Source organism: Mycteria americana, chromosome 14 (genome assembly GCF_035582795.1).
Source record: "Mycteria americana isolate JAX WOST 10 ecotype Jacksonville Zoo and Gardens chromosome 14, USCA_MyAme_1.0, whole genome shotgun sequence".
Lineage (NCBI taxonomy): Eukaryota > Metazoa > Chordata > Aves > Ciconiiformes > Ciconiidae > Mycteria > Mycteria americana.
The window spans coordinates 973,618-999,458 of NC_134378.1; the positions used below are offsets into that span (position 1 = coordinate 973,618).

The 25,841-nt window shown below is 47.5% G+C and overlaps 1 protein-coding gene across 4 annotated transcripts in view; it reads right to left on the bottom strand.

Annotated features, from left to right (window-relative positions):
- Window positions 1-1,186: 1,186 nt before the first annotated feature.
- NDRG3 (NDRG family member 3) overlaps window positions 1,187-25,841 on the bottom strand; it is a 65,219-nt gene continuing 40,564 nt past the window's right edge. For 2 of the 4 annotated variants that reach the window (XM_075517135.1, XM_075517133.1), the window contains 13 exons: window positions 15,175-15,280; window positions 14,329-14,449; window positions 13,747-13,809; window positions 13,358-13,418; window positions 11,518-11,604; window positions 10,924-10,980; window positions 9,644-9,747; window positions 9,184-9,249; window positions 7,478-7,529; window positions 5,993-6,040; window positions 5,282-5,317; window positions 5,138-5,189; window positions 1,187-2,737 (listed from right to left, as the gene is read on the bottom strand). In XM_075517135.1, the coding sequence (XP_075373250.1) occupies window positions 2,559-2,737; window positions 5,138-5,189; window positions 5,282-5,317; window positions 5,993-6,040; window positions 7,478-7,529; window positions 9,184-9,249; window positions 9,644-9,747; window positions 10,924-10,980; window positions 11,518-11,604; window positions 13,358-13,418; window positions 13,747-13,809; window positions 14,329-14,449; window positions 15,175-15,280 (1,032 nt within the window). In that variant the 3' untranslated portion in view covers window positions 1,187-2,558. The remainder of the gene's footprint in view (window positions 2,738-5,137; window positions 5,190-5,281; window positions 5,318-5,992; window positions 6,041-7,477; window positions 7,530-9,183; window positions 9,250-9,643; window positions 9,748-10,923; window positions 10,981-11,517; window positions 11,605-13,357; window positions 13,419-13,746; window positions 13,810-14,328; window positions 14,450-15,174; window positions 15,281-25,841) is intronic. The other 2 variants (XM_075517136.1, XM_075517137.1) reach the window with 2 other exon arrangements.

A 25,841-nucleotide genomic window follows, 5' to 3' on the forward strand; every position in this document is an offset into this window, starting at 1 on the left:
CATAAACAGTACTCGGCAAGCTGGCACCAACCACTGCTGTGGTGTTATTTCCTCTCATTTAATTGTCATTTTAATATTGTGTTTGCCTTTCTTTTGGTCTGTTGCTGTATTTTCATAAGGGAACTCGAGGAAGAATCGTTTCTCAGTGTAGTTAGCTGGCAATAAATCACAGTGCTGCATGTAGATCAGCTCTTCTCTTGCGTACGTTGCTTTGCATCCAGCACTTGCATTTAGCAGCAATGAACTTCACGTGGTTATCTGGTGGCCTGGTCTCTTTGATAGTCGTCTGTCTTCTGTAGACTCAAACTTATATTTTTGTTAATTTAATCACTTTGTCACTTTCACTACTCACTCATTAATACAGCCGGACAATTTCTCTCATTTCTCACCTTTCATTCAGCTTGTGATTCATGAAAACACTTTGTCTCACTTCCTGCAATGGCCTCTCCCACGCAGACCTTCCCCAAAGCAGGAGGCGGCAGGAATCCACCCCATGGGCATGACAGCAAAACCTGGACTAATCTGTGACCAACGGTTTAACCCCTCTTCAGTCCCAGCTAGCTTTCTGTGAAAGTAAGATGACAGACGTCTGAAACTTGAGAGCAAAACCTGGATCTGAAAAGCAGAAGATGAAGAAACGGTTGTGTTAACCGGCTGTTGCGTGTTGCTCCACCTGCACCTGCTGCGGCGCAGAGGGCAGATGTGTGAACAGACCTCACGCTGCCTTCCAAACTGCCCTCTGCCTTTCCGTGTCACAACAACTGCCTTGTCACAGGGTTTACAGGTTAACTTTCTGTTATGCCTGTAAAACACGCTGGTGCACAGCACTGTTCACCAGGGAAGGCGGCTCCTAGCGCTTGCCTTTGTCTGGAGGCAATTCTTGGCTGTGTGCCTGTTTTGCAGCAAACCTGTTGTTTAGCCTCCACTCTGTCAAAGCTGGAAGTTTCTTTTTGCATTTCTGCAGAAGCCAGCTCTCCAGCGCCTTAGACAGCCTCTTCCGGTGGATGCAGGGCCACCCGACCACGCTGCTCCTGCATGGCTGCCTCTTGCAAGAGGTGGCCAGTGCTACCGCTTCCACGGGGAAGAGTTTGTCTCTCACAGTAGGAGACACCAAAACTGACAAAACCAGCAGGGTGTCAGGTCCCGGCGAGAGAAACACCATGAGCACACAGGGTTAACAATGAAACTCAGTTATAGCTTTATTTAATAACTGGTACAAAGTCCACCTCAGGCAGAGCCTCCCAGTCCCATTCCCTACCTGAAATGGAGCAGAACATGAGCGTGACCCTCAGAAGAGCTGGCTCCCAGTGAGTCAGGACTGCTCAACAGTTAAGACGGGATGTTTTGCTCATCTATCGAGACCTGTAGTAGCCTGACCACTCATCCCTTTTCTCCCATTAACAGCTAGACCCTGACATGCAGCAGGCATTTGCCTCCTGCCCTCTGTGACCTGGCCAGATGTAAAAAGGCAGCAGAATTGTGAATTCCATGAAGACAGCAAATAGTACCTGCACGGAGGCATTCAGTGCTCACACTTCTGACCTGACTCACATGAAGAACGTGTGCCTACTGACAGTCGTTTACATTCACTGCTATTTCCTGAGCCTCGGTTAATACCCTGTGCAGACACCCTACCTGGGGCTGGCAGCAGTGGGAAGCAGAGCTGGCAGTGCAGGAGATTCTGGATCTCCACCTGGCAAGGGGCACTGCTGCCCATTTCACAACCTACTTGATGTTAAAGATGCACTTGTGCCAGGGTAGAATAGCGACTAGGTGTTAACTGCATCTGGCCCTTCTGCAGGAGAGGCAGAGGGTCAGCAGAGGTGGTCTGGAAGCCAGGGCTGCTGTAGTTTAATCCCTTGTACTTGGTTAACAGTGCACCTCGGTTAGTCTAAGTTTACTTATTAATTGCTTTGCCCTTTCAGGAGGCTCAGGTAAGAAATCACTCTGCTCCTTCTTAACACACATACAGAGATGAGACCAAGACAGTATTTCTGACCATTTGTTTTCCCCATGGCTGCCTGTCATGCCAAGAGTCCTGGGAACACAAAGACCTTCTGGTGGGTTCTGCACTCCAGGCACAACCCTGCCAAAGAGCACTGCCTGCTCCAGTGCCTGGAGTTTCACATCATCATGGTCTTGCTTTCCCACGTCCCACAGATGCCATACCAACTGCACCACAAGGGTCCTTTAGCAGAAGCACAACTACAAAGCAATTCTAAACCTCACAAAGCCACAGAAATTATATTTAAATGAACAGGGGAGACAATGGCTGTCATCTGGATCGATATACAGCACAGACAGGAGATGGTATCAGCATGTACAGTAACATGACTTACTAAGACCGCGGAATGTTAATGAGTTTTAAAGAGGCTCTGATGCCAAGGGCATACAGAGAGGACCAAAGTAATGCCAAGTACAGACTACCAAGGAGGTGGCAGCTCAGATGGGCATGCACAAGTTAGAACAGTTAATGCCATGTTGGATGAAATGCTAGATTCTGAGTGGGTTCAGTGGGGGCAAGTGGAGTTGTCTGAATCCAGAAGAGGGGCTCCTGCCTAACAGGATACTTCCATGGTTTGAGGTGCATCCTGGAGGTCAATTCCTTCTGGGGTTCCAGCACTTCCTTCACCATGGTTGCTGGTATGAGACCGGCTGCGGACGCTCTCCCCAGAGCCCACGCTAGAGGAGGAGTGAGTACGGGAGCGCATCAGCCTGGTCATACTAGCTGCTGGCACTGCAAGAAAGAACAAGTGTGGGACTTAGAAAAGGAGGAAGTTCCTAGAGCAAGTATCACAGTCAGGTATGTGTCACTGGGTAAGCACAAAGAGCTATACCCTCAGGAAGAAAATTCACTCGTCACTGCCAAAATTGAGTCTTTGCACGTCTAAAGCAAGATGTTTAAGGCCCAATTTCAAAAGGTCCAAGGTGAGCAAATGCCAGAAGTGTAACTGATCATTTGCAAGTGCAGTTATGGTGTCTGTGCAAACCAAGGCAGCTGTTGTACAGATGACCTTTTGAAAGTCAGTCTCGTCACTCTAGAAAACCACAGAGCTGAAGTCATGCAACAATCAACAAAATACAAATGAAAGGTGAAAAACCATAGCATACACGTTGTAACAATGGATCAGCCTAGCTTGCAGCAGGCCAGCAGGACATGCCGAGACAGAGCAATGCACCCGAAGAATCACAGACTTGGGCCAAGGCGGATGCACAGTTGAAGGTACCTGACTCAGTGCTTAGGTGGCTGAGCTGCACATAAGGGACTGGAAACAACATGAGACAAGGAAAGGGATGAATACAGGAAAGAGCCAATTAGTTGCGGTGTGTGACTAGCAGCTGTACTGCTCCTGGGATCCCCAGCTACTTTGCCTTCCACTCCCAGCTCACGCACTGCACTGAAAGCTCCCAATAGTTGTGAAAACAGCTGCTAATGAGCATCTCAGGGAGATGCCAAGCTGACTCAAAAATCCATCAGGCCACCACCTGGTGACCCTACCTCCCCACTGTACACACCACAACTGCTCAACAGAGATGTCATTTTCCTATGGTGGGGAAACTGGGGTATACTCTGTAACACCAGATATGGAACAGAAATTCATGTCTTTTCTTGAGTTGACAGCATCAGATTTCTGCTACAAGCCTCCTGCAAGGCATTACCTTCCACCTGCAGTGTCAGCACAGGTAGGTCCAACTGTTTTAGCCAATGTGCAGAAGGCACAAGAATAGCTGTTGAGGAACTGGCTTGTGCATTTCTAGAAATGGCAAGCTGCTGATTTGCTTCTCTCTTGTTCTCCCCGTGAGAGGAGGCCTTGCTGGCCAAGCTCAGTAGTGCCAACACAGTCTTGCCCACCAAAGCTAAGAAAGATTTGGGACATTCTGGGACTAGCTACTAATTCTGGAAGTAGAAAATTACCCTGTCCTTCCCCAGTGCTGCACACCTGATTTGCAAGAGATTTGACCCCCAAAGTGCTACTGAAGTCCTTGCTCTGATGACAGCACTTGCTGACTTTACTAACACCAGGAACACAAGAGATGTGAACATTGAAATGCTCTCAGGCTGTGAGGCTGAGGGAGCCTTCTCCCATGGCACCCCCCTCTGCAGGACCAGGCTTTTCTGGCCAGCCCTGGAGAACACAATTGTCCTATTACGTTCATGTCAACTACACATAGCTCTAAGGAAAAGGACAGCTTCTTCTGAGCCCTGACACCCAGGAGTTGGCAAAGAACTTCTGGTTGTGTGGAGACCATTGAGAGTGTCACAGTTGCCACGGTGGCCATGCTGGTGGTTAACCAGTCACATGAACCCACACCTCCCATAATTCCAGCTTTTGAAGGGTCATCATCCACAGAAGGGAACTCCTAGCCCTGGCCCCTGGCAGGCAAGACAGAGCTGTGCCAAGGTGCCTGCAATGGAGACAGAGTTGCTTTAGTGCACTGAGAAGCCCTTCTCCTGAAGTCCCCCCGTCTCTGGAGTACTGAGGGCAGAAGAGCTGAACAGCCATCAGCCTGACACACTCAGTACACCATGTCTTCTGCCTCCAAGCACAAGGAGGAAGCCATAGGGCAGGGCATGCACTGGATCAAAGCACAGCTCCCTCTGGGCTCTCCAGGTGCCTCAGAAGTCACCCAGCTCTCAGTTCTGCCATTAGAGGATTTCATTCTGAGATACCGCTTACCCCTGAGTCTGAGTGAGGTGAGAGTCTGAAAGAAATAGGTATGTCTGAGGAGAAAGGAAAGAGCTCTCATGTACCCGTCACAACCGTGAAGCTGTACTGCTAACTCCTTCCCCTCCGGAGAAGGTATGCACAGAAGATTTCAGAAGATTTACCATTCTTGGGAGCACGCTTTTCTGGACTGGCACAAAGACGGACTTGTAAGATTTTACTAACACCAGCAACCAAAAAGGGGTCACCACTCCAGCTGCAGTGCGGATTAAACACAGGTCAGGGAACAACATTGGTTTGCTAAGGCTTGTTAACACACTAGTTGATTTTCCAGCATGAATGGATCTCCTGGCAACCACACTAACTCACGGGTGGGAACACAGATGCCAATGGGCTCAGATGGACCAGAAAGGCTGAGTTCCCTTCACAACAACCCCGCTCCAGAACAGAAAATTTTGTTTGCCACTTACTGTAGCCCATTCCCTGCACAAAGTACTTGAAGGCTTCAGTCAGCTTGCCAGGCTGTGGAAACAGAAATTGCGGGTTTAGTGTGAGCAGAGCAAGGGGCTCTGTACAACTCAAATGCTGTGGGACAGTCGAGAGGTGTTTCTCACCTGAACCACCTGGGGCAGGCCCCCGCAGTCAGCCATCTGCAACAGGAAATGAAAGGGAGGTTGAACCATCCTTCCCACCCCAGGAGGACAACCCCAGAACTGTGCCAGCACTGCCCACCCCACCCGGGGCTGATGGCACCAGGCTGCACTGCTACATGAGGCACACTGCTACACGAAGCAAGGCCTTGTGATACTTTCTTCTGGGAGTCTGTTGCTGAAGGAACCCAGCACCTTGGAGGCTGCATTACCAAGCCATCTCAGGCCATATGCTAGAAGCCCAGGAGTAACCCTCCACTGTCCTGGCTCCTCCTGCCACTCTTCCCAAACCTGTCACTTTACACTTCTATACAGCAGCTGTCTGGCACACTGCAGAGCCATAGGTGAGGATGGGAAGGACTGGTATAAAGCTAGAAAAAGTGATGTTGTTGCTGGCAGAGAGCAGGCTGGAGGCAGGGCACCTCTGCTAACTCTCAGCAGCTCTTCCCTGATGGTTGAAGATAACAGAGAAGTGGCCATAAAGCAGGGATTCAGGGACCTCCGACGAACTCTTCTCTCCCAAGTCTGGCTCCACACAGCAGAGAACACAGCCATGAATGACTGTCCACAAAGCTCTTAAAGCTAAATGTATGGAAGGCAAAAACCTAAGTGGAGCTAGCCTCAGCAAAAATAATGTCTTTGTGCAGGCTGGAATGATTCTGGAGTGGCACTCACCTTCAGAAGGGTAGTTTTGGTTGGGTCAAGACGTGAATTGCATTCAACCTAAAATAAAAGGAGGAAAGAGGGACATGATATCACACAGAAAACTTGAAGAGTCATATGTAAAATGCAGGGCAGCTGCACCAGAGGCAGTGGCTGTCTTCAGCAATGGGAGCTTCTCTGGGGCCAAGAAGGACTAAGCAAGAAAGCAGAGAGCATGTAGGAAGAGAACAATGAATGAAAGATGCAGAGAGGAAAGGCAGGTATTCCCATCCAAGGGGACCTTGTGGTGACAGAATGTCACTGTTCTGAGAGATGGGGCTGTGACTTCAAGGGAAATCATGCCCTGGTTTTGGGGATGCACCATGAAATCCTGGAGCACCTTCTGGCTCTGACAGCAAGACTGGGAGGGAAGAAGACTTCTGTGCAGTGCAGCATGGAGGGAGATCACTCAATCCCCTGGCCAGACAAGGAGGCCATGGCCACCTCTTCTCTGTAAGGCTGCTGCAAAAAAGGGAATAGGTGGGGGCCCTATAGGAAAAGCAACCCCAGCAGGGGAGATTATTATGAACTGGGGACCTGGGCAACCAGATAGGCAAGCTAAGATCCAGAAGACCCTATCCCATCCCCCAGCTGTGGCTGGGAAGCAATGAGAATCCTCAGGAATATTATCCTAGCAAAGTCAAAACTTGGAGAATGTCTCAGACTTCCAGACCAAACAGACTGATGAAAAGGCAACAGGCCATGACCAGAAAAAGCCTTGCAGCAGTTCTCCATGGAGTTAGCTAGGTCCAAGCTACTCCTTTAGGAGACTCCTACACTCTTCCATGGTTTCCTATGACAACTTCTTTTGTTCACAAACCCCTGGTCTCCCCACAGTCACTGGCTGAAGGGGAGGAGCAACATCCACCGCAACCATGTTGCACTGCGCCATGCCCCATTTATAACTGTGCTGGGAGGGAAGTGGGTTATAGGTGTCTGCAGAGAACAACAGGAAGGAGATGTTTCTAAGTCTTGCCTTCTCTATGACACAGTGCTTTTGCAGGGCTCTATGTGACTCCACACCACAGGAGTTGGAGTCACACTGCTTATTTTTAAAACCCCACGTAGCCTCAGTACAACAGCAAGAGAACAGTAATTCATGACTTGAACTGAACTCCAGGCAGAAGCCTGGCAGACCTCGAGGAAAGATGCAAGCTCCTGAAAGGAGTCCTCTGCACCACTTGTTGAGCAAGATGCTTGGGGCACAAGGACTCTTATTCAGGTCCTGCCATCCTCACCTTAGAGCTGCCCTACAGGGCCATTAATCCTGCCGAGCCTCGGCTCTCCCACTAGTGGCTGACAGGTCTCAATACCCGGGGGACTAGAAAAGAGCTTGGGACAAAGAGCCACTTTCTGTGACTAGTTCTGGGCAAGGTGAAAGCACTGCTGGGTGAGGCAGGTTTGCTAAGTGATTTGTGGCGCTAATGTCATGAGAGGAAAGAGTTCACGTATACGTACCACTGCTTCCACAGCAGGTGAGTTGTCACCAACCACTAGCAAGGCAGGGCACCTGGTCAAAACCCAAAACAGAGAGATGTTACTCACAGTGCATCTAAGGGATTTCTGAGAAGGTTGAGCTCTGTGAACCAACAGCCTCATGAAAGGTTAACAACGCTCAGCAAAATCCCTACCTGCCACCACATCATGGCATTTTGTTGCACCAAAACATCCTCCAGGGCTTGCACACGCACCCATAGTGTCCCCTCCATGCACACCAACTACCACTACTGTTGCACACGTTACAAGATATGCCTAGGGATGGGAGAAACACAATCCCAGGCTGCAAAAGGGAGCATGCTCTGAAATGAATGTCTGTTAGGAATTTAAGAATAACCACATCCAACAGAGTTTAATGCTTCTGAGGCTAGCTATGCTCAGCACTGTATTTTGGGTTGGATTTTAGAAAGAAACACAAAAGATGTCGGGGAATATATTGAAAAATGTCACGATATCAAAGCCTCTCTTGGCAAATCTGTGCCTTCATATCCATTTTTGTATGTACTGTAATTCTAGAAGAACAATTAACATTCAATGCATAAAACATACACAGGAGGTCACTGACCAAGTGGCTGTGAATTTACACTATTCATTTACAGATCGAGGTAACAAAGGGGTGGCTACAGGTCCCACTTTTGTGTGTTGACTAGATGACAAAGATTAGGCTAGAGAGGCTGTGAGCCACAGACCTCAGAGTCAGTGGAGTACCACCTCTAAGGAGACAGAGGATCTATATGCAAGTCTACTGGCACAGAGATCCACACTTCCACAAGACATATTTTAAGGGTCTGCAGATGCCTGTGAGTCACCTGGAGGGACAGACAGTGCTCTGTGACTTACGGCTGCCTGCATGACAGAGAGCAGCACGATTGGCTTTGCCTGGAGACCAAGCAGGGAAATCCACCTCTTTTAGGTTAGCCAAGATCCAGAGGGTTTGGCTGTGGATGCCTAAAACATTCTTGGAACTGGCAGGAGCAGAAGTCTATACAATTTCCAAGGAGCGAAGAGCAGAGCCTGGGCAGCAGTTCCTGGCGCAGCCCAGGCATCCTGCCTCAGCACTGCAATTCGCAGTCTTCAGGTGTTCTACACATTGGAGATAATTTGCCCCTTTTGCCTTCTTGCTTGGAATCTGAAAATTTACTTATACCTCCCCTGTGCTGATTATCACTAGCTCTCCAGCGTCTGTCCCTTCTCAGCTGTACCCTGCACAGACTATCCCCTCCTAGATGAAAGAGTGACTGCCAAGGTGGGAAAACACTACTGCATTCTCTGCATTCAGAACCCACTGCCATCTCTGGGAGAATTGTGCAGGTAACTTTTTTTGGCAAGGTGGGGGAAGGCAGTCAGTGGCAACAAACAAAAACCTGCTTCCCTAATTTTTCATGCAAAACCACCAAACTAACAGCTCAGCAAGTACAGTGACTGCTGGGTGGACACACTTATTCCTCTGACCCTGCCTTCTGGAGAATCTCAGTGTGTTCTTAATGAAAGGGCTTCCAGACACCTCTCTGCCCCACTGAAGCCGACAGCACTGCACCAAAGCCTGGGACAATCTGAACAGTCTTCCCAGCACTTGGGCTTGTGGGGTTCTTGCTGAGAAGCACCAACAGCTTTTCTGCTGAAGGGACTGCACAGTAACTGATACAGGCTGATTCAGAACAACTTACTTTAGTGTTTTTGCAGTATTTTCATTGATGCCAAGAACTGGTCTCTCAATTTCCAGGTCTCTACGACTGAAAGGCAAACCAGAACAATTCTCCATCAAATCAGCAGAGGAAACTGGGTATTGTGGGAACATACAAAATCCAACCAGGAGCGCTGGCTCCAGCACCCAAGCAACAGGTTCCTCCCTGTGTCATGCCATGAGCAGGAGCCCCAGCAGTAACTGCCAGAAAACAGGATCCATGCTCTCATGGCAAGCTTGCTGTGTACCTAGAGAGATGATCTACTGAGGTGTGAAAGGGTCATCCAGGCATGAGGCTGAGCTTGGCTCAGGATAATGGCTGAAGACTAGGCTTAGGACAGAGGTTCATATGACAATATCCAATAGAATAATACATACGGCAGCAAATCTACTGAGCATGGAAGCTATGGGAGCAACCTAGCAGGCAAAAAGGTATCCTGTACCTGTTGTATGAGGTGAGGAACAGCTGAAGGTTATCTTGGTTAATGTCCTGTGCGATATGAAGCCTGTACGTTTGGATCAAATCTAGATTTGCCTGCAGTTCCTCCTGTACAAAAGCAGAAGAATAGAAAGGCAGGGAACATAATCTTTTTCACAAGTAAATAAATTATACTCATAAAAATACTGAAGCGTTAAACTGCCTCCATATCCATTGTTCCCCTGTGAACAATAATACAGAGGGCAGTGACTCTAGACTGCATTAGTACCTAGGCTACATTAAGTGTTTCTGTGATATGACTGTTAAGTGCCATACTTTGGTAATGTGACTACACTTTTACAAATGCCAGTGCACGTGCTGCTGCAGGAGTACAAAGGTATCCTAAGATGAGATGTTAGCTCCTGAGCCTTGGTAGTGCTTATACAGATACAAATCACTCTGTTTTAGGAAGGTCTTCCACTTATGCTCAATGTTAAAGAAGCAGAGGTTTATAGGTAAGCCCCAAGACTGGGACCAAAGGAAAATTTAATCCCAACAGCCAGTTCTATGAAGAAACTGCATTCCAATGAGAGGCAGAGAGGAAACAGAATGCAAGGAAGCACTACATATAATGAAGGGGTTTGAAAGTGGGGCGAGAACAGTGTGTGCTCTAAGCAGGAGGAATTTACATGACTCCTTCCCATGCTGATGTGTGTTGTTGCAGGAGGGCTTCAGGTCAGGGACTGATCTGCTGTGTGTCATATATAATGTGCATGAGGCACAGACCCTTTCAGTTGCCCAGTAAGCTTGCTGGTTGTGAGCCAGCAAATCCCAAACAGAAGGCATTGCTGTATGTGAAGTTTGCGGGAGGGGCTGGTTTGCCTCTGCTGAAACTGAAGGGGAAGACGAAGAGCAGAATGCAGCAGTTCAACATCTGGACACATACAATATCCCACTGTCAACTCCCAGCTGATCTGTGCTCTACCCACAGCCCAAATGCTTCCATGCTGGCTACAGAGAACCAGCTGCCAGTTGTTTCTGCAGACAGTTGCCTGGGCACCACAGAGACAGGAGTTCTAGCACTAGTGTGTGGGACGCTACTTCCTTAACATGTCTGGAGTCCGGAGACAGTTAGGGCAAGCGTGCACACTCCCCACAGTGATGTGTGATGCAAGCTTGCCACACAGAGAAGATAGTACTATCTGTGGCAACCCTTACTTGATGGACCAACGCTATTTCAGAGCAGGTGCATACAGGAGTTATAGCTCCATGCACGGGCAACATTAACACCTGCTGGGTACTTACATGGCCAAAATGATGCGCCAAGACAATATCCACTATGTTGGTTGTCCAGCCTGAAAACTGAAGAGTGACCATGAATGAGGAGGAGGGAGAGTAACTGGAAAACGCAGTTTCATTACAAATTTCAAAGTAGCTCCTCAGAGTAAAGAAAATAACAAAGAAACTATTCAAGCGATACAAGAAACAAATGCCTGAAACTTGGGATGGGTGTGCAAGGCTCCAAAGAAGCCTGTGCACACACAACACACAGCTCTCCAGAAACTTGGAACCCTGAATTTGGCAAGTGGCCAAAATAACAGAATAATTAAAAGATCCATTCAACCTCAGCCTGCAAGCATGAGTACTAAATCAGAGGAAAGCTGAGTGCCCAACAGCCACTCATCTCCAAGCAGTCTACCAGGATTTCTCATTCACCCCTGCTCCTATGGTTGAAGCTGTACTACACCCAGACTGAGAACACAGCAGGGACAGAAATGAGATTGTACAGTTTTTTCCATAAACTGACAAATTCCTGTACTCTGTCCTTTTTCCTCTTACTCTACAAACTATTCATTAAGCACTGTGGAGAGGAGATGTGCAGGGGAAGGAGAATCTCACCTTGGATGCTGCCCAGTCAATCCAGCCCTTTGCACATGGATCAACATTAATAAGAACGAGTCCCTCCACCAGGTCGGGGTGGCTGAGCTGTGGGAAGAGAGGACAGGCACACTCAGAAGGATGATTCAGCCCACATGTTGGTCAACGGCAGGTGCAGCAGCTGAAAAGCTTCTTGCAAAAGGAAGACAGAGTAAAATGAAGACTAAGCGGGGAGCTGCTTCTGTGCCAGGCAGCCAGTGGCCTTTTCAGAGCCTGGCCCAAAGCTGGCTCCCAGCCAGATCTTACTCGATTCAGTTGTTGGCACTGAGGGATTGACTGCTCACACAGCACCTGCAGGCTGAGCAGACCTCAGAAGTGTCTTCTGGTGACCCATGCATCTGGTGCAGCCACAGGTCCTGCTCAGGCTCCCGTGTATTACAGGGCTGTGAGCCCTGTAATACTCTCTCTGCTCCAATCTGGCATCTCCAGGAAGGACCTGGACAAACTCCTGTGCCCACACAGCACCTCCCTTTCACTCCTCAAGGAAGAGGCAGTCTCCCAGTGGAGATGTGGCAAAATGGCAAGATTTGGCAAATGGCACAGGAGTTGGTGCTGAGGCCCCGCAAGCACCTGCAGCCTGAGCAGAGGCCTGGGAAGCTCCAGCTGCAGGGGCACCTGGCTCACCAGAGGGCACCCCCACTGCCCCCCAGTCTGCAGACACCCCTTCCCCTTCTCCAGCCTGGCATCCCCAGCACCCTGCAGTTTACCTTGGGGGTGTGTGTGTGCAGAGCACCAGTACAAAATATTTTGAGAACTGCTTGCAAACACAAACCCAGCAATCTAACACAACCAGAGAACTTCGAGGCTGTAGGCTCACTCCACAGCTGAAATTTTACGGCAGCTCTTCTGCTCCATTGTATAGATTAGCACTGGTTAAGCAGAAGGAAACAACTCTGTACTCAGCAGGAAACTGTCTTCAATGCAGGTAGCATGGCAAGTGCTTTCTGGCACTTCACTGAGCTGAGGCCAAAGGCTTATTTTCAAGACTGAAAACTACACAAGGAACTACACTAGGAACTACACTGAAAACTACACTAGGAAGGAAAAAAGACAAGGAACAGAGCAAACACCAGTGCCTCACACTGCCCCAGGCTCAACCCTGACTGGAAGAAATGGGAAGCAGAGAACTTCTTGTAGGAGGGGCAGTTGCATGATGAAGTGGCTTTAAGAAGCAGTAAGTGCCCTAAATCATCGGCAACCCTCTGCACTCAACAACTTGAAGCAAACTTTACTGAGAATGTCAGATTTCTGGGGTTTTTTTGTAACAGTATCTCTGAAAGACTCAGGCAAATTCCTGGGCTGCTAAACTACGTCCACTGATTTCACATGCTTATAAACACTCCACTAGAGAGAAATGTAGAAGGAAGAACCAAGATAAAGCTAGCACTCTCTCGTCAAAGGCTGGAGTGCAAAATCTACTTCCTTCCAGTGAAAAAGCACATTCCTCATCAGTGCTGGTTCACAGCACATCACCGAATCAATTGTTTGGTGTCACAAATACTGGAAACAGCATACAGTAATGCAGCCAGTCTTTGTGAAGACACGAGGCTGGATATTCCTGGCAGCCAGGATGGGCTCTGCTGACTCGAAGATATCACATTACAATCTTTCCACGTTTGGCATAGCTTCAGAGTAGCCTTGGCTGCTCCACTTTAACCATCTGGATGTGAAGTAGCTCTCACATGGCTCCCTGCAGGCCTACTGTAATTACTGCTACTTTGCTGGTGCCCCACAAATGGTCTGTTTGACCAGTGGAAGACCACAGCTCATATAAGTCACAAGGAAATGAAGAGATACTTACTGCACACCTGCTGAGGACATAAGCACCAGCTCCCAGTCCAATCCCAATGAAGCTTTTCAGGCTGAAATATAGGCATTTCACAATCAGCAAGGCTAACAAGCTCACAGCTGAAGCATCCCTAGAGGCAAAGCCTTTCCCCTCTCTGCATCCAGCTGTTCACTTATGGTTCATTTTCAAAACGATCCAGCAATGATGCAGCAGCCATAAATTGTCTCACATGGCAGACAATGTTCCCACCATAAGGACCAGACAGGGTTACACAGGTTAGGAGATGCTTAGCCCTCTTGGGACAACTCAGTGAGCATATCAGATGCTGCAAGCAGAGATAGAGGTAGGTGCTGGAATGGCTGTATCCAGCTTGCTCACCCTGTTTCCTTTCAGAGACTTACTTCAGGTGCGTCAGAACAGCGGGCAGCATTTCAGCCAGTTCATCCATACTGGGATACTGGTACCTGAAAACCAAGAGAGACTGAAGTCAAAGCACCTCCAAATACAGCTTGACAGAGGTTACCTTCCAGTTCTACCCAAGGTAGGAGAGACAAGGAACATCCGACAGGCATGTGCATAGGTGATTATTTTGCAACGATACTGTATATTCCAGACAACTGCATGGATCACATCCATCAGAGCAAGACTAACACAGAGCTGTGGTTTTTTGGGCAGACTTCTGTGGGAGGATGGACAGACGGAGCAAAGAACACCAGCTAGACTGCAGTGTGATGGGTGCATGCTTAAGTCAGAAAGGTGGTACCAGCACTCAACGCTAGTGAGGGCTTTATGCCTCAGTAATAGGAGAGTTCCCTGAATGCCCATTGGGAAGCCTCCTCATCTCCTATTTCCTCTGCTCCTGAAAGCTGTCTCCCACTACGCTCAGCCTGGCAGTCCCAGTTGGCTTAAACTGGGTGCTACCTCAGTCCAGACTGCAGTCCAGACCACATCTGGAACAACAAGGGTCTCTGCAGAGCTCTTACCCAGAAGGGAATGGGGGGGCTCCTTCCTGCTGGCCTGGTGCATCCACATGGCACACAGCAAAATGCTGAGTGATCTCTTGCATATCTTCAAAGTTAAAGAATGCATTGAAACAGGATTTGTCTGCAACAACAACAAAAAGAAATGAGACATTTCCTGAAGTTTTATTGAGATCCACCCTCCAAACACCGTGGCACACACCTGCATGAGCCTACTCCCTCTGCTGAATCTGTGGGGCAGTGGATGCTGGGTGATACATGCCACTGTGCCCCGCTGACTGCAATGAGCAGCAGTGCAGTGAGTGAGCAGCAGTGAGTCCTAGCAAAGTAACTGCCACGACTGGAGGGCAGGCAGACAAACGACACCCCGGCATGCATGCCCGAGAAAATAGGGTCTTGCAGCATTTGCGTACTCACAGTACATACTGAGGAGCACCTGTGTGAACGTAACAGTACATGTTGGGTGGGAGGACATGTGGAAAGAGCAACTGAGCCCACTACAAACATTACACTACTTCTGCAGCCTTGCAGAAGGGACTTGCTCACCTGCCCAGCATCCAGGGAACGGATGCCTTGCAGCAGCTCTATCGCACAGTGCAACAAATCAGCTAGAGCGCTATAGTGTGGTGGGTCGACCTATTTTCACCTTTCCACCTTGGCCCTACTTTTCAAGGGCTGTTGGAATGGACAGGAGCGTGCCACATGCTCTCTCTCCTGCAGACTTTTATCTTTTTACCCTGGAATGACCTGTCCCATCTCAGCTCCAGGACAGTCCCGCTGGTCTCCACACTCAAAAGCAAATACCATGAACAACCACTTTTTCAGGGTCTTGGGAATGCAAGGGCTTACGGTTGAGGCCAATATCATGGTATGTGAGGATGACAGGTCTGTTCCCCTTGGGTGCGCCCCGCATGGTGACATGGACCACTCCAAAAGCTGTCTCAATGTCATGTTCCTGCAGAGAGAGAAGAAGGAGCCTCAGTGTTACGTGTGCTGCCTGCACTACAGGGAACCCTAACTGAGGGCCAGCAGCAAGGGCCTCATCCACACTTTAACATTGCTCTCCTGTCCACAGCTGGTGGCTCAGTACAGCTCTTGCAATCTAAAACCCTATCAAATCTTTCTCTCCAACTACTGCCAAAAGCAGGTTGCTTTCATACAGATGTGTGAAGGGTTTGGGGCTTTGTCTTCCTGTGACCAAGATCTCATTTCAGTGGCCTTTAGTGACGTTGCTGCACCATAGCAGAAGCCGGGTGTCATGTGTCCACCCATCTCTAGGGGTTCACGGCATCACGAATGCAGCTCCACTCCCACAGCCAAGCCCTCTGTCCCCAGCTGGCATCCCTCTCCCTCCAACCTCCCAGCCCACAAGTCTCTTCAGTGTGCCTCCAACCCACACCCCTGAGAATGTCCTGTCCGTGGGCAAAATGATGCGAGGGGACACAGCAATGTCTGAGAGGCTGGCAGCAGCCCCAGCCCCTGGGGACCATGTACCTGTGTTTTGGAAACAGCATGACAACACAGAGCAGGCAGATGGCTGGGACAGCAAAGAGACCCAAGCTCTGCAGATCCAACCACTGGCTGCCTGGGAGGTTGTACCCCTCCACAGAGAAGCGGGTGGCAGCTTTTCCCTTCAACAGCATTAAAAATGAAAGATACAGATCCACACATCTTGCTCTCCTGGGATGCCTGTCCACTGCAGACCCACCTTGGCCATTTGGCCAAGAGCCCATCAGATCCTGACCACACTGCTGCATTAATGTTTGCTGCAGCTTGGCCCACAAGCCCTGACCTGTCACCCCAGGGAAGGTTGAGCACTGTACCCTAACTGAACACTTTTTTTCCCTGCTACCAGGTTTGGTAATGTGACAGTAAAACACCCTTAGGCTCCTCCAGCAGCTGGCACAGATACAGGAGGTTACGCTGGTTTCCAGCTGGGTATCAGTGGAGCAGTTTCATGATCTCTTTGGCCAGCAAAACTATGTGCCTTTTCCCAAGCAAAATATAGAGGGCTTTTTGCACTGTGCCTTGCATAAGAGAGCAAGAGGCCTCTGGGTACCTCTCCAATACCTGCCCAGTGCAGAAACAGAAGCCACAACCTCACAATGACAAACATAGAAGTGTCCACGAAGTTGCCTGAGTTTAACTAAAATAGCTCCAAACACATTTAGACAAACACTGATCCGGGATAACTACAGACTTTGGAAACGCTGTGGAGATGGCGGTATGGCTAGGTACACAATGCCACCTGTAAGTCCTTTCTCTCACCTACAGAAATCAAAGGAGAGACATGCTCTGACTTACAGACACTGTAAAAAGCACCAATTATTTTCTTGATATTAAAAAAATATCTGCTTAGGGAATAGCCTCATGGTTCAGCCTGAAGACAGGACATTACAACCTCAAAAATATTTTTTACTAGTTTACACAAAGTATGTGAATTTTTTTTAAACAGTAATTTCCAATAACCTGAAAGTGATTAGACCAAATACAGGACAGGTGAGCGTACGTGGCTTGCAGCACATCAGAAATTCATCTTGCCTCTCCTTTCTGGGCACTCCCAAGGGCTGGCTGTGGGCCAGACTGCTTTAGTTCTTGCAGTGAAAGATCCTCCTCCCCCCAGCTGTACTTCTTTTTGGGGGCCTCAAAGCCTCTCCCCTTCTCCCAGAAGCGTGGCAACAGGAGCAAGCTGCCACAGCCAAATCAGCTGAAGCCTTCTCCAGCTTGGCTTTGAAGGATAAAAAGACACCTGTGACTGCCCTCGTCCTCAGAAAGGGGTTGGGTTTTACTTGCATGCAGCTCTTGCACTGTGCCCGTGGGGAAGCTGGAGTACCTACAAAGCAGCAGTGACCTGCCTGCACTAGATGCAGGCAAGAGAATAAGGCAGGTGAGGTTATCCAGCCTGATGCTCACCTGGCTCCCTTTTCCTTAGGAGGGGGCTGTGGGTCAAGGCATCCCACACAGGTAGGAAATGACTAGTCCATGTGTGCAAAGCGAGTCTGGGTCCATGCAGCAGGACTGCCTGCCCTTGCACCAAGGGTGCACAAGGAAGCCCAGGGTGCAGCCTCCGTCTCCTGAGCCTCTGGGAAACCACCAGGCTTTGTCCCTGCCCGTCTCCTCAGCTCTCTGAACTGCTCTGCTAAGCTGGGCAAAGTCCTGTTTTGTACTCCAGTGGGACACATTGTGCAGCCATTGCAGTGGCGGTCATTTTAGTGTTCTCCAAGTTCACAGGTGTTAACGAGTCCTTTAACAAAACTGGCAACTTTTGGACAAGGCCAAGGGTGGTGACTGGCAGTGCATGCGGCTGAAACAGCGAAGCGCAGCAAACTCATGGAAGAGTCCAGCGAGTGCCAAAGCAGCCGGAGCTTGCAACCCCCAGCTGCACTTCCCTACGGATCTGACCTAACCAAGTGGCTGACTGCCATTGAAAGCAGGTGTCTCTGCCAGCTCTGGCAGTTGTTGGTCTCCTCCATAAGCAGCTTTAACTCACTGACCTGGCGGGAAGCTATCCAGCTGCCTTTTATTTTTTTTTTTCAATCTTACTTTGTTAGATTTCTGCCAGGTCAATGAGTCAAGAAGCTCACAGAGAGGTCTGGCAAATGCTGGTTCTGGCTCAGAGCCCAAGGGGAGTGCATGGGGTGGTAGAAGAAATAACCCTGCCCTGAGCACGAGGCTGGTTAAACTGACTCACATCTCATGAAACTGCACTTCCAGAGGACTAGGGAGGGTTTTATAAGCAGCAGCAGCAAAAGGTTGACTATCAAACAGAAGCACAAAACCCAAACTGAGCCAACAGCGAGAAAAGCACAGAAATCAACAAAAGAGCTGACCATATTTAAAGAAGTCAGCAATACAGTGTCTTTTCTGGAATTACATTCAAACTTACTGCTAAGGTCACACGTGCTTCCATTAGGTAGAATACTGGACAAGGTACTGGAAACAGAAACACCCACCTCTCTTCAGAGCTTTTGTTCAAGCACCTCAATGTGCTTCATATTGTGACACCCTGCATTTTTGTTTTCTGCAGTTGAGCTTGGGTCTTAGCTCTCTAGTAGGGAAGGAAAAGAGTTTCCTTGAGCTAAAAATCAATCCTTGCTCTTCCATTTACTTTGGCTTTGCAGATTGTGTAAACTGTGATTTGGTGAAATGAGACAGTTTGTTGAGATGAGGTTTTTCATGTCACCACGGGGCACCAGCCCAATCTGAAGGGTACTCACCTTGCTACTCCTTCAATCACATTAGTGATTCAAATACAGGGAATGTCCACTGAAGATGGAAGCAACTTGAGAAATCCCATCTTTTACAAATCTCAGCAAGCAGCACTTTAAAATATTTAAGATGCTAAATCTGCAAACTTCTTACTCTGCCCTGTACAGTGACAAAGCTTTAGACTGGGAGTGCTTAATGTTATTTCTTTTTCCTCTTGCTAGTTCCCAGGCAAGGTGGAAATCCTCCTCCTGGGAAGGAGCTTCCCTCCTCTGCTTCCTCTGGTTAAAGCCTTTTACTTTTTAAAGGCTTTTTCCAAGCCCTACAAAGCAAGTAGCTGGCACTACATTCGAGATAAGGATTTTTGCATTCACTTTTTTAGCTACACATTGCAACATCATGCTGATCTCCTTTTCAAGATTACCTGGAGAGATAAGACTGAGAGTTTTACCCCTAGCTTCCCTGCAGGTACTTCTATGTCCATTTTCCCAGTGAACTTTATTTTCTCTGAAACTTTTCCCTGTAGCTTTAGGGCTTTTACCTTGACCTATGACTGCAAAGGACAAAAACATTTTCACACGTCACAGAATTACAGCACACATGACTTCCCTGTCGCCCACTTTTCTCCAAAACAGCTCTCTTCCACATATCAAAGCCAAAGGACAGCATGAGGCAGATGCTCAATACAGAGCTTGGGTATCGTGCTTAGGATGGCAACGACAGTCTCTACACTTACAAGACACAACTGCTACCTTGAATTGGCCAAAAAAAAGTTATTATTTCATTACATAATTACTGGTTTATTACTCTTCCAAACATGGAGCAAAATAACCCAGTTACAATGGGTGCCAGAGTACTCAGTGAGAGAACAGCAGCTTCACAGGCTGCACCCTCTGCCCTTACCAAACATGCTTTCTTCACATCCTCCTTGTAGATAAGCCTTCCCTCCCAGCCACCCAGTGAGATGTCCTGCCTGTGTCAAACTGCCTCCATAACCACTGCCCACCTGCAATTCTGCATATTCTCTCCTGGTATTTGCCCACTGCTCATGTAGAAATGTAGTGCTGGAAAGTTATCAGTCACCTTTATTTCTCAGACACTGGCATGCTTTATTTCAGGCCGGCTTTGACATGTTGCAGCAGCGTAGCTTGAACAGAGATTGTCTAACTCCAACTATGGTCTGAACCCTGATCTGGTCCATAGTGCAGGGAAGCAGTCACAGGAGAAAGCAGGTGGAAAAGATGTGGCCAGGAGACAGCCAGACTTTAACAAATGTGCAGTCTGCAAAATAAGGGAGATGAACGCGAGAGAAGATGATCTGCAGTTGTGTTTTGAAAAGCTTGATAAAATTTAATTTTCACTTAGGGAATGGAAACTTTATCAGAGGTTTCTCTGAAGAGATTTTATCTTTTGCCCTTATTCGTACAGTAGGTAAAAAATAAACAGCAGCTGCAGACAACCCACTGTAAATGGGAACTCAACAGCAGAGGCAGCCTCGCTCTCGGCAGCCTGCTCTCGCTGGCTGTAGGCACAGAGCTTGTGACGCACACATGCCGAACAGCAGCGTGCTGCTGGGGAGACAGAGCAGAGACACGAGTCCTATGCAGGCAGCTACTATTGATCAACTCAGATAAGCTGGGGACCATCACTTCAAAAACTAGCGGTTCCCTCGGGGCATAGATGAGAAGAGGATCAGGAGGTATGGAGACCAGCTGTAGCCGGTCACGCCAAAGGTCCAGCCTCCTGGTCTGACTTTAAGAGTGTGTGCTTGTGGAAAAATAGAATAGAGCAAGCATGTAGTGATACTTCTCAAACACTTGCATCGTGTAGCAGTTTCCCTTAATTTTCCCAACCTCCAACAATCTGTAGTTCAAAGGAGATTTCCTGAACTGGAGGCATGATCTTCACTTTGACCTTCTCTTCTGTGAACTGGGCAGTCACCCCCTGTGACCCATGCCTTTGGCATCTGCCTCACCCTGTGACCAGAAAAGCCAAAGCTTAACAACATGCGGGGTGAAGAACCACTTTGGCCCTCACCTTGTATCTGCTGGTTTTGCATGAGATCCCCCAGTCCTTGGTTTGGAAGATGGAGAACAACTGATCCCATTTCCATAACCCACAGCAGTCATGACCTAACAGCTTGTTGGAATTCCCCTTCACGTGCCCCTTTCTGGGCTGATGTGCTCTGGACTATCTGGCCAGTCCTTGTACAGCAGCTTTTTTCCAACCATACTGCTGTTCTCCAAAACTGCTCCGTTGTGCTCTGTCCTTTCTGAGACAAGGGGGCTGGCAGTACATCAAACACACATGGGCATGCTGTGGATTTACATGGTAGCACAATGAGGTTGCTTTGTTCTCTGTTCCTGATAAACAAGAATTGATTTGCTTGTTGAAAGCCATGAGCCCTGAGCTGACACTTTCACTCATCTCTCACAATGTTAAGGTCTTACGCCTCTGGGTTATCATCAGCTCTGAGCCTGCCCTTTTATATTCCACTGTAGGATGGTTTTACTCAACATGCATCCCACTTTATGTTTACACAAAGGCAGATAAAGTTTGCCATTTCACCTTCCATCACTTTTTCCAGATCATTTATGAGTAGACTTAAGCAGCACAGGTCCCAGCACGGAGCTCTGAGATCACTAGAGGAGCACCTTAAACAACTGTGAAAATAATGGCTGGTTTTTTTTTTCTTTTTTAATCAATATTTCATCCATGAAAGGACCTCTCCTCTGACCGCATGCAGACACCCGAGTCCCTTAAGACATATGTCTTAGGACCCCTTTTGTAAGGGGTCTTGTCTTTTGGAAATCTAAGTAGGCCACATCAACTGAATTGCCTTTATTTATATGGTTACTGACTCCTTCAAAGGATTCCAACAGCTCTGCAGAGCAGGACTTCTTCCCTTTACAAAAACCATGTTGACCCTTTCCCAATATTTATCTGTGTAATTCATCCACTATACTCCTTGCTAGTTTTATCAGTCTGTCTAGTACAGCAGGTCAATGAATTCCCAGAACTCCTCTGGGATCTGTTTTAAAAACTGTGTTACAGGTGAAGCACAGCACCTTCAACAGAGGAGCATAACCTCTCACTTAACAACTCAACTGTTTCATCCTTAAACTCATTTAAAACTCCTGGGTTGATACATCCAGTCCTGGCAACTTGCTATAAAAACATATATTTTAGCTTTTTACAGCCTCTGCAATAGGCACCGCAGTTTAAGGCAGGGTCTCTGCTGACTCCCCACAAAAAGCATTCCAGCATGGTAACCTCTGTGAGCTGCTCTGTGGCAAGCTTGCATGCAGAAAAAATTAAAGTAGTTTTTTGCTATATTGCATAGTTTTTTGCTATGGCTAGATATTCCCTGAGTCCTCCTTTCAGAGCCTGAAAGCACTCTCCAAATTCTCTCACATGGTTCCATTTCTGATACGTTTGAATCAGGACTATTATTTTTTTCCCCCCTTTGCAAGTCATCTCTCAAAATCCCCTTTTGCTTGCTTTGTTCTGTTCATGTATTTAATCTGCTAGAGTTTATAACCTTTTCCATTTTCTCCAGCTTTTTGAAAAATGCTTTTTTGTTTTCAATAGCCTCCATGCCCTTCTGTTTAGTCATGCTGGCTTCCCTGCACCATTTCTCATGTCTGCTGTGATAGATGGTGGGCATTTGCTCTCTGCTTAGCTTATTTTCAATAAGCTTCTCCATTTCTGTGCAGTTCTTGTTTAACTCTGAGTACAAAACCAGTGAAGTATTGCATGGTTTGGTTTTTTTATTCTTTTTCCCAAGGATGTTGACCTGGAGCACATTATGGTTCCCATCACAGAGCAGCTCTTTGAAAACACTGTTTTGAACACATTTCTCTGCCCTTCTCAGAATCACATCAATGATGGCTTCTCCTCCCTGGGGCTCCCTAATTCGTTGCTCCATAGACGTTTGCAGCTAAAATGGAGTATTGGTGTCATGTCCCACAGCCACATCTAATTGACACAGGGCAGCTGAAGCTTCCTACCCTTGTCCTGTCTCCTAGCCTTATAGCTTCTCTAATCACCATCCTGGGCACTCACACAATTACAGACAAAACATAAATTTCTTATTTAGGCCTGGGATTTCAGTTTAAGGGGAATCTAAGTTATTCACTAACATTAGTTAGAGCCAAATCAGATCAACAAGCTTCCTTTAACATCCACCTGCATCCTCCACTACCACCTGCATCTACCCTCTCCTTCCTGTACACTGTATCCAGGTATTAGTGTTCTACTGTCAGTGTCCACCAAGAGGGACCTCAACTCTCTTCTGTGATCTCACAAGAATACAATAACCATTGTCAGAAACAAAACAAAACTGAGATTTTGGGTGCAACTTCTTGACTTGATGATGAAGTGCTATCAAAAAGAGTGCTTCTCTCATCCCTTTGCCCTGCCCCATGTCCAGTGAGCTGATGGTCTCATGGAAACCTGTAATGGGAGTGGAGGGCTGGGTTTGCTGTCCCACTACATCAGGAAACCAAAGCAACTGACCCATAGGATCTCTCATTCGGATGGAAGATAAGCACTGTGAGCGCACACACGGTGGCAGAGGCACTGACTTGCCTTAGCTATACTGTTAAGACATACTCTCAGGTAGGGGTTGGGCAGAAGAACAGATAGTAGCCAGAGAAAGGCCACCAATGCTACTGACCATCTCTGAAAGCCTGTGATTTTTGCTATATGCCTTATGGTCCCAGCTCCTGAGAATCACTGCTTTTAGTCAAAGAGCCCTACACTTTAGAAAATGAGATGTGTGTGAACCATAAAGGCTCAGACACTGGAAGGTGATAAGACACAAGCCAACAGCAGCTTTAAAACATTTCAAAACACAAGCAGGAGCTGCTGGGAGGTATTCCTTGCTGGGGATTTGCAGAAGGTCAGACTAGACTGGGACATTATCCTATTTGGCCTTAACATCTTTGAATGATTCTTAAACTGAGGAGGAAAACACACACCCAGCTATGACTGCCAAAGTCTAAATTTACTGTGGGACTGATTATGGGAAGAAGTGGGCACATGCCCAGGTGGCAAAAGGTTCAAATGAGGGAATCATCTCTGACTGCCACCCTCTGTCTTTGGCCAGAAAGGGAAGCACTGACAGTGCCACTGACAAGTGCCACAGAAAATTCCCCATATTAAGAAAAAAATATTTCTGAGTGAAGGAATGAGGCATCCAACAGCAGCTCCAGAGGTGCTAATGTGTTGAGCTCCAGGGACTCCCAGGCAGCAAACAGAGCTCCCTGGGTGCCGGACTGCAGCACTTCAAATTCCAGCCACGCTCCCTCAGCTCCAGGTCAGAGTGTGATCCAGAGCTCAAGTTTTAAAAGTTATTAAAGTCTGAAGTAAACCACTTGTTTCACAGTGGGAATGATTAATGATGAGAATTCATATTACCAGTGCTTTTCACGACTAATTTATTAAGCTTCTTTTTTGGCATTACCAGTTGAGTTTTACTTCCAATGTGAAGCTGCTCAAAGTTCAAAATTAATTCCCTGGAAAAACTGAGAATTGATTTAATTTGGAGACTGACAATAAAGAACACATCTGTGAAATCCCTTCAATTTTTTTTTTTTTTTTTTTAATTCAAATCTGGCAGAACACAGAGCAGTAAGGTGTCTGTTGCTCACATTCTGCTCAAGTTTGTTGAATGTCTGTGCTAGCAGAGGGCTAGAAACATCCCCCAAGAAATTCAGCTTAAGGACACTCAGGTCCTGGTTCACCTAAGGCAAAGAAAACTGCCACCGCCACTTTGCTGTCAGGTGGAGGAGACGCAGATGACTTAGGTCAGCTTTTCCCCTTTTTCAGTGATACTGTAGCAGCAGCTATTATTTACTTTATGTCATCTTTGCCAGTTTTGGCAAAGGTGGAAAACAATTGCAGCATGCTCCTCGGGCAACCTAGCACAGCTATTAACCATGGAGAGATTAAAGTAGAGATTCCGTTGTCTTGCTCTTTGCAACAGCTGCCCTCAAATTTCTACTCATTACTAAAACAACAACACTATGCCTACAAGCTAAGAAAAAAATATTGTAAGACTGTAAAACATCACCATCTGGTAACTCTTACCATTACAGTACCACAGACCTTAATGCAGTTGGTAGGTAACTGCTTACCATGTCCTCTCTGTGCAAAATTATTTTGGAAATAGTAGAGCTGAAGGAGACGTCTGCGTGGGAAGCAAGCCTAAATGAGATTTAAAGCAACATCTTGAACCAAATTATTCATTCCCATACAGAGCAGAAATTTATTAATAGAAAACACAATACGATCTATGCAAGCAGGCAATGGTTTCTAGTACTTTGTGTAATTGGATTAAGTCTTAAATTAGAGAAATGCTGGGTGAGAATAAAGAGCAGCAGAAGAACGATGTGTGTAATCTAGTTACCCAAACACAAAAGCATCAGGAGACAAAGGTGCTCCTAGGCCATCCCCAACCTGCTGTTGTATACACAAACAAGCATTTGTGTGTCCCTGTTCCAAAGGCACATGATGCTGAAGGACAGACCTAGTGTGTATCTGTCACCCTGTCCAATGCTCTGTGTCAGCCAGAGAGAAATGGCAAGTCGCCTCCAAAACACAGATTCTGCTAGAGAACTGGCTCTGCAGCCAAATGAACCAAAGTCAAGTGACCTGCAACAGGAGTACAGCTGACAGGTTGGGTTTGTGCTCCCAAATCAGAGATCACAAACTCCTACAACCACACAATATTGAGACAGATAAGCAATTAATGACAACACCTACATGTTGGAGATGGAGCAAGATGTATTTCTGCGTCTCCTGCCCTGCCCATGTGTTACAAGAAGCAGTTAAAGCCACAAGCTTCTTGTACTTCAGTCAAGTATCCAATGTCATGAGCAAGGCATCCAGCACAGACTTAGGAATACGTGGTGCTGCTTACTCCTGCTCTGAGGGTAAATCCCCCCTTTCCCAGCTAATGTAGGAAATTGGACCTGCCTAGATCTATAATAGTTCAGGGTGAATTAAACCACTTGCAGATCAGCTCTCATCTGCACAAGTCTGGCAGTGGGTTGTTTCTTCCCAGCACTCTGCACCGCTATTTTGAGTCAGTAGAGTATCAGGTTGCAGCCTTCCCCATGGGCTGCAAACAACAGGTTGATGCCTCCAGCGCTCTTCCATCCCCTGGACAGTGGGCTCCAGGTGCCACAACCTGCAGACACACAGCCTTTGTAAACCTGAATCCTACACAAGGAAGATCTGAATATGCTAACACACAGGCAAGTCTAAAAATATTTTGTGTGACTGCTAGACCCCAGATCATCTTA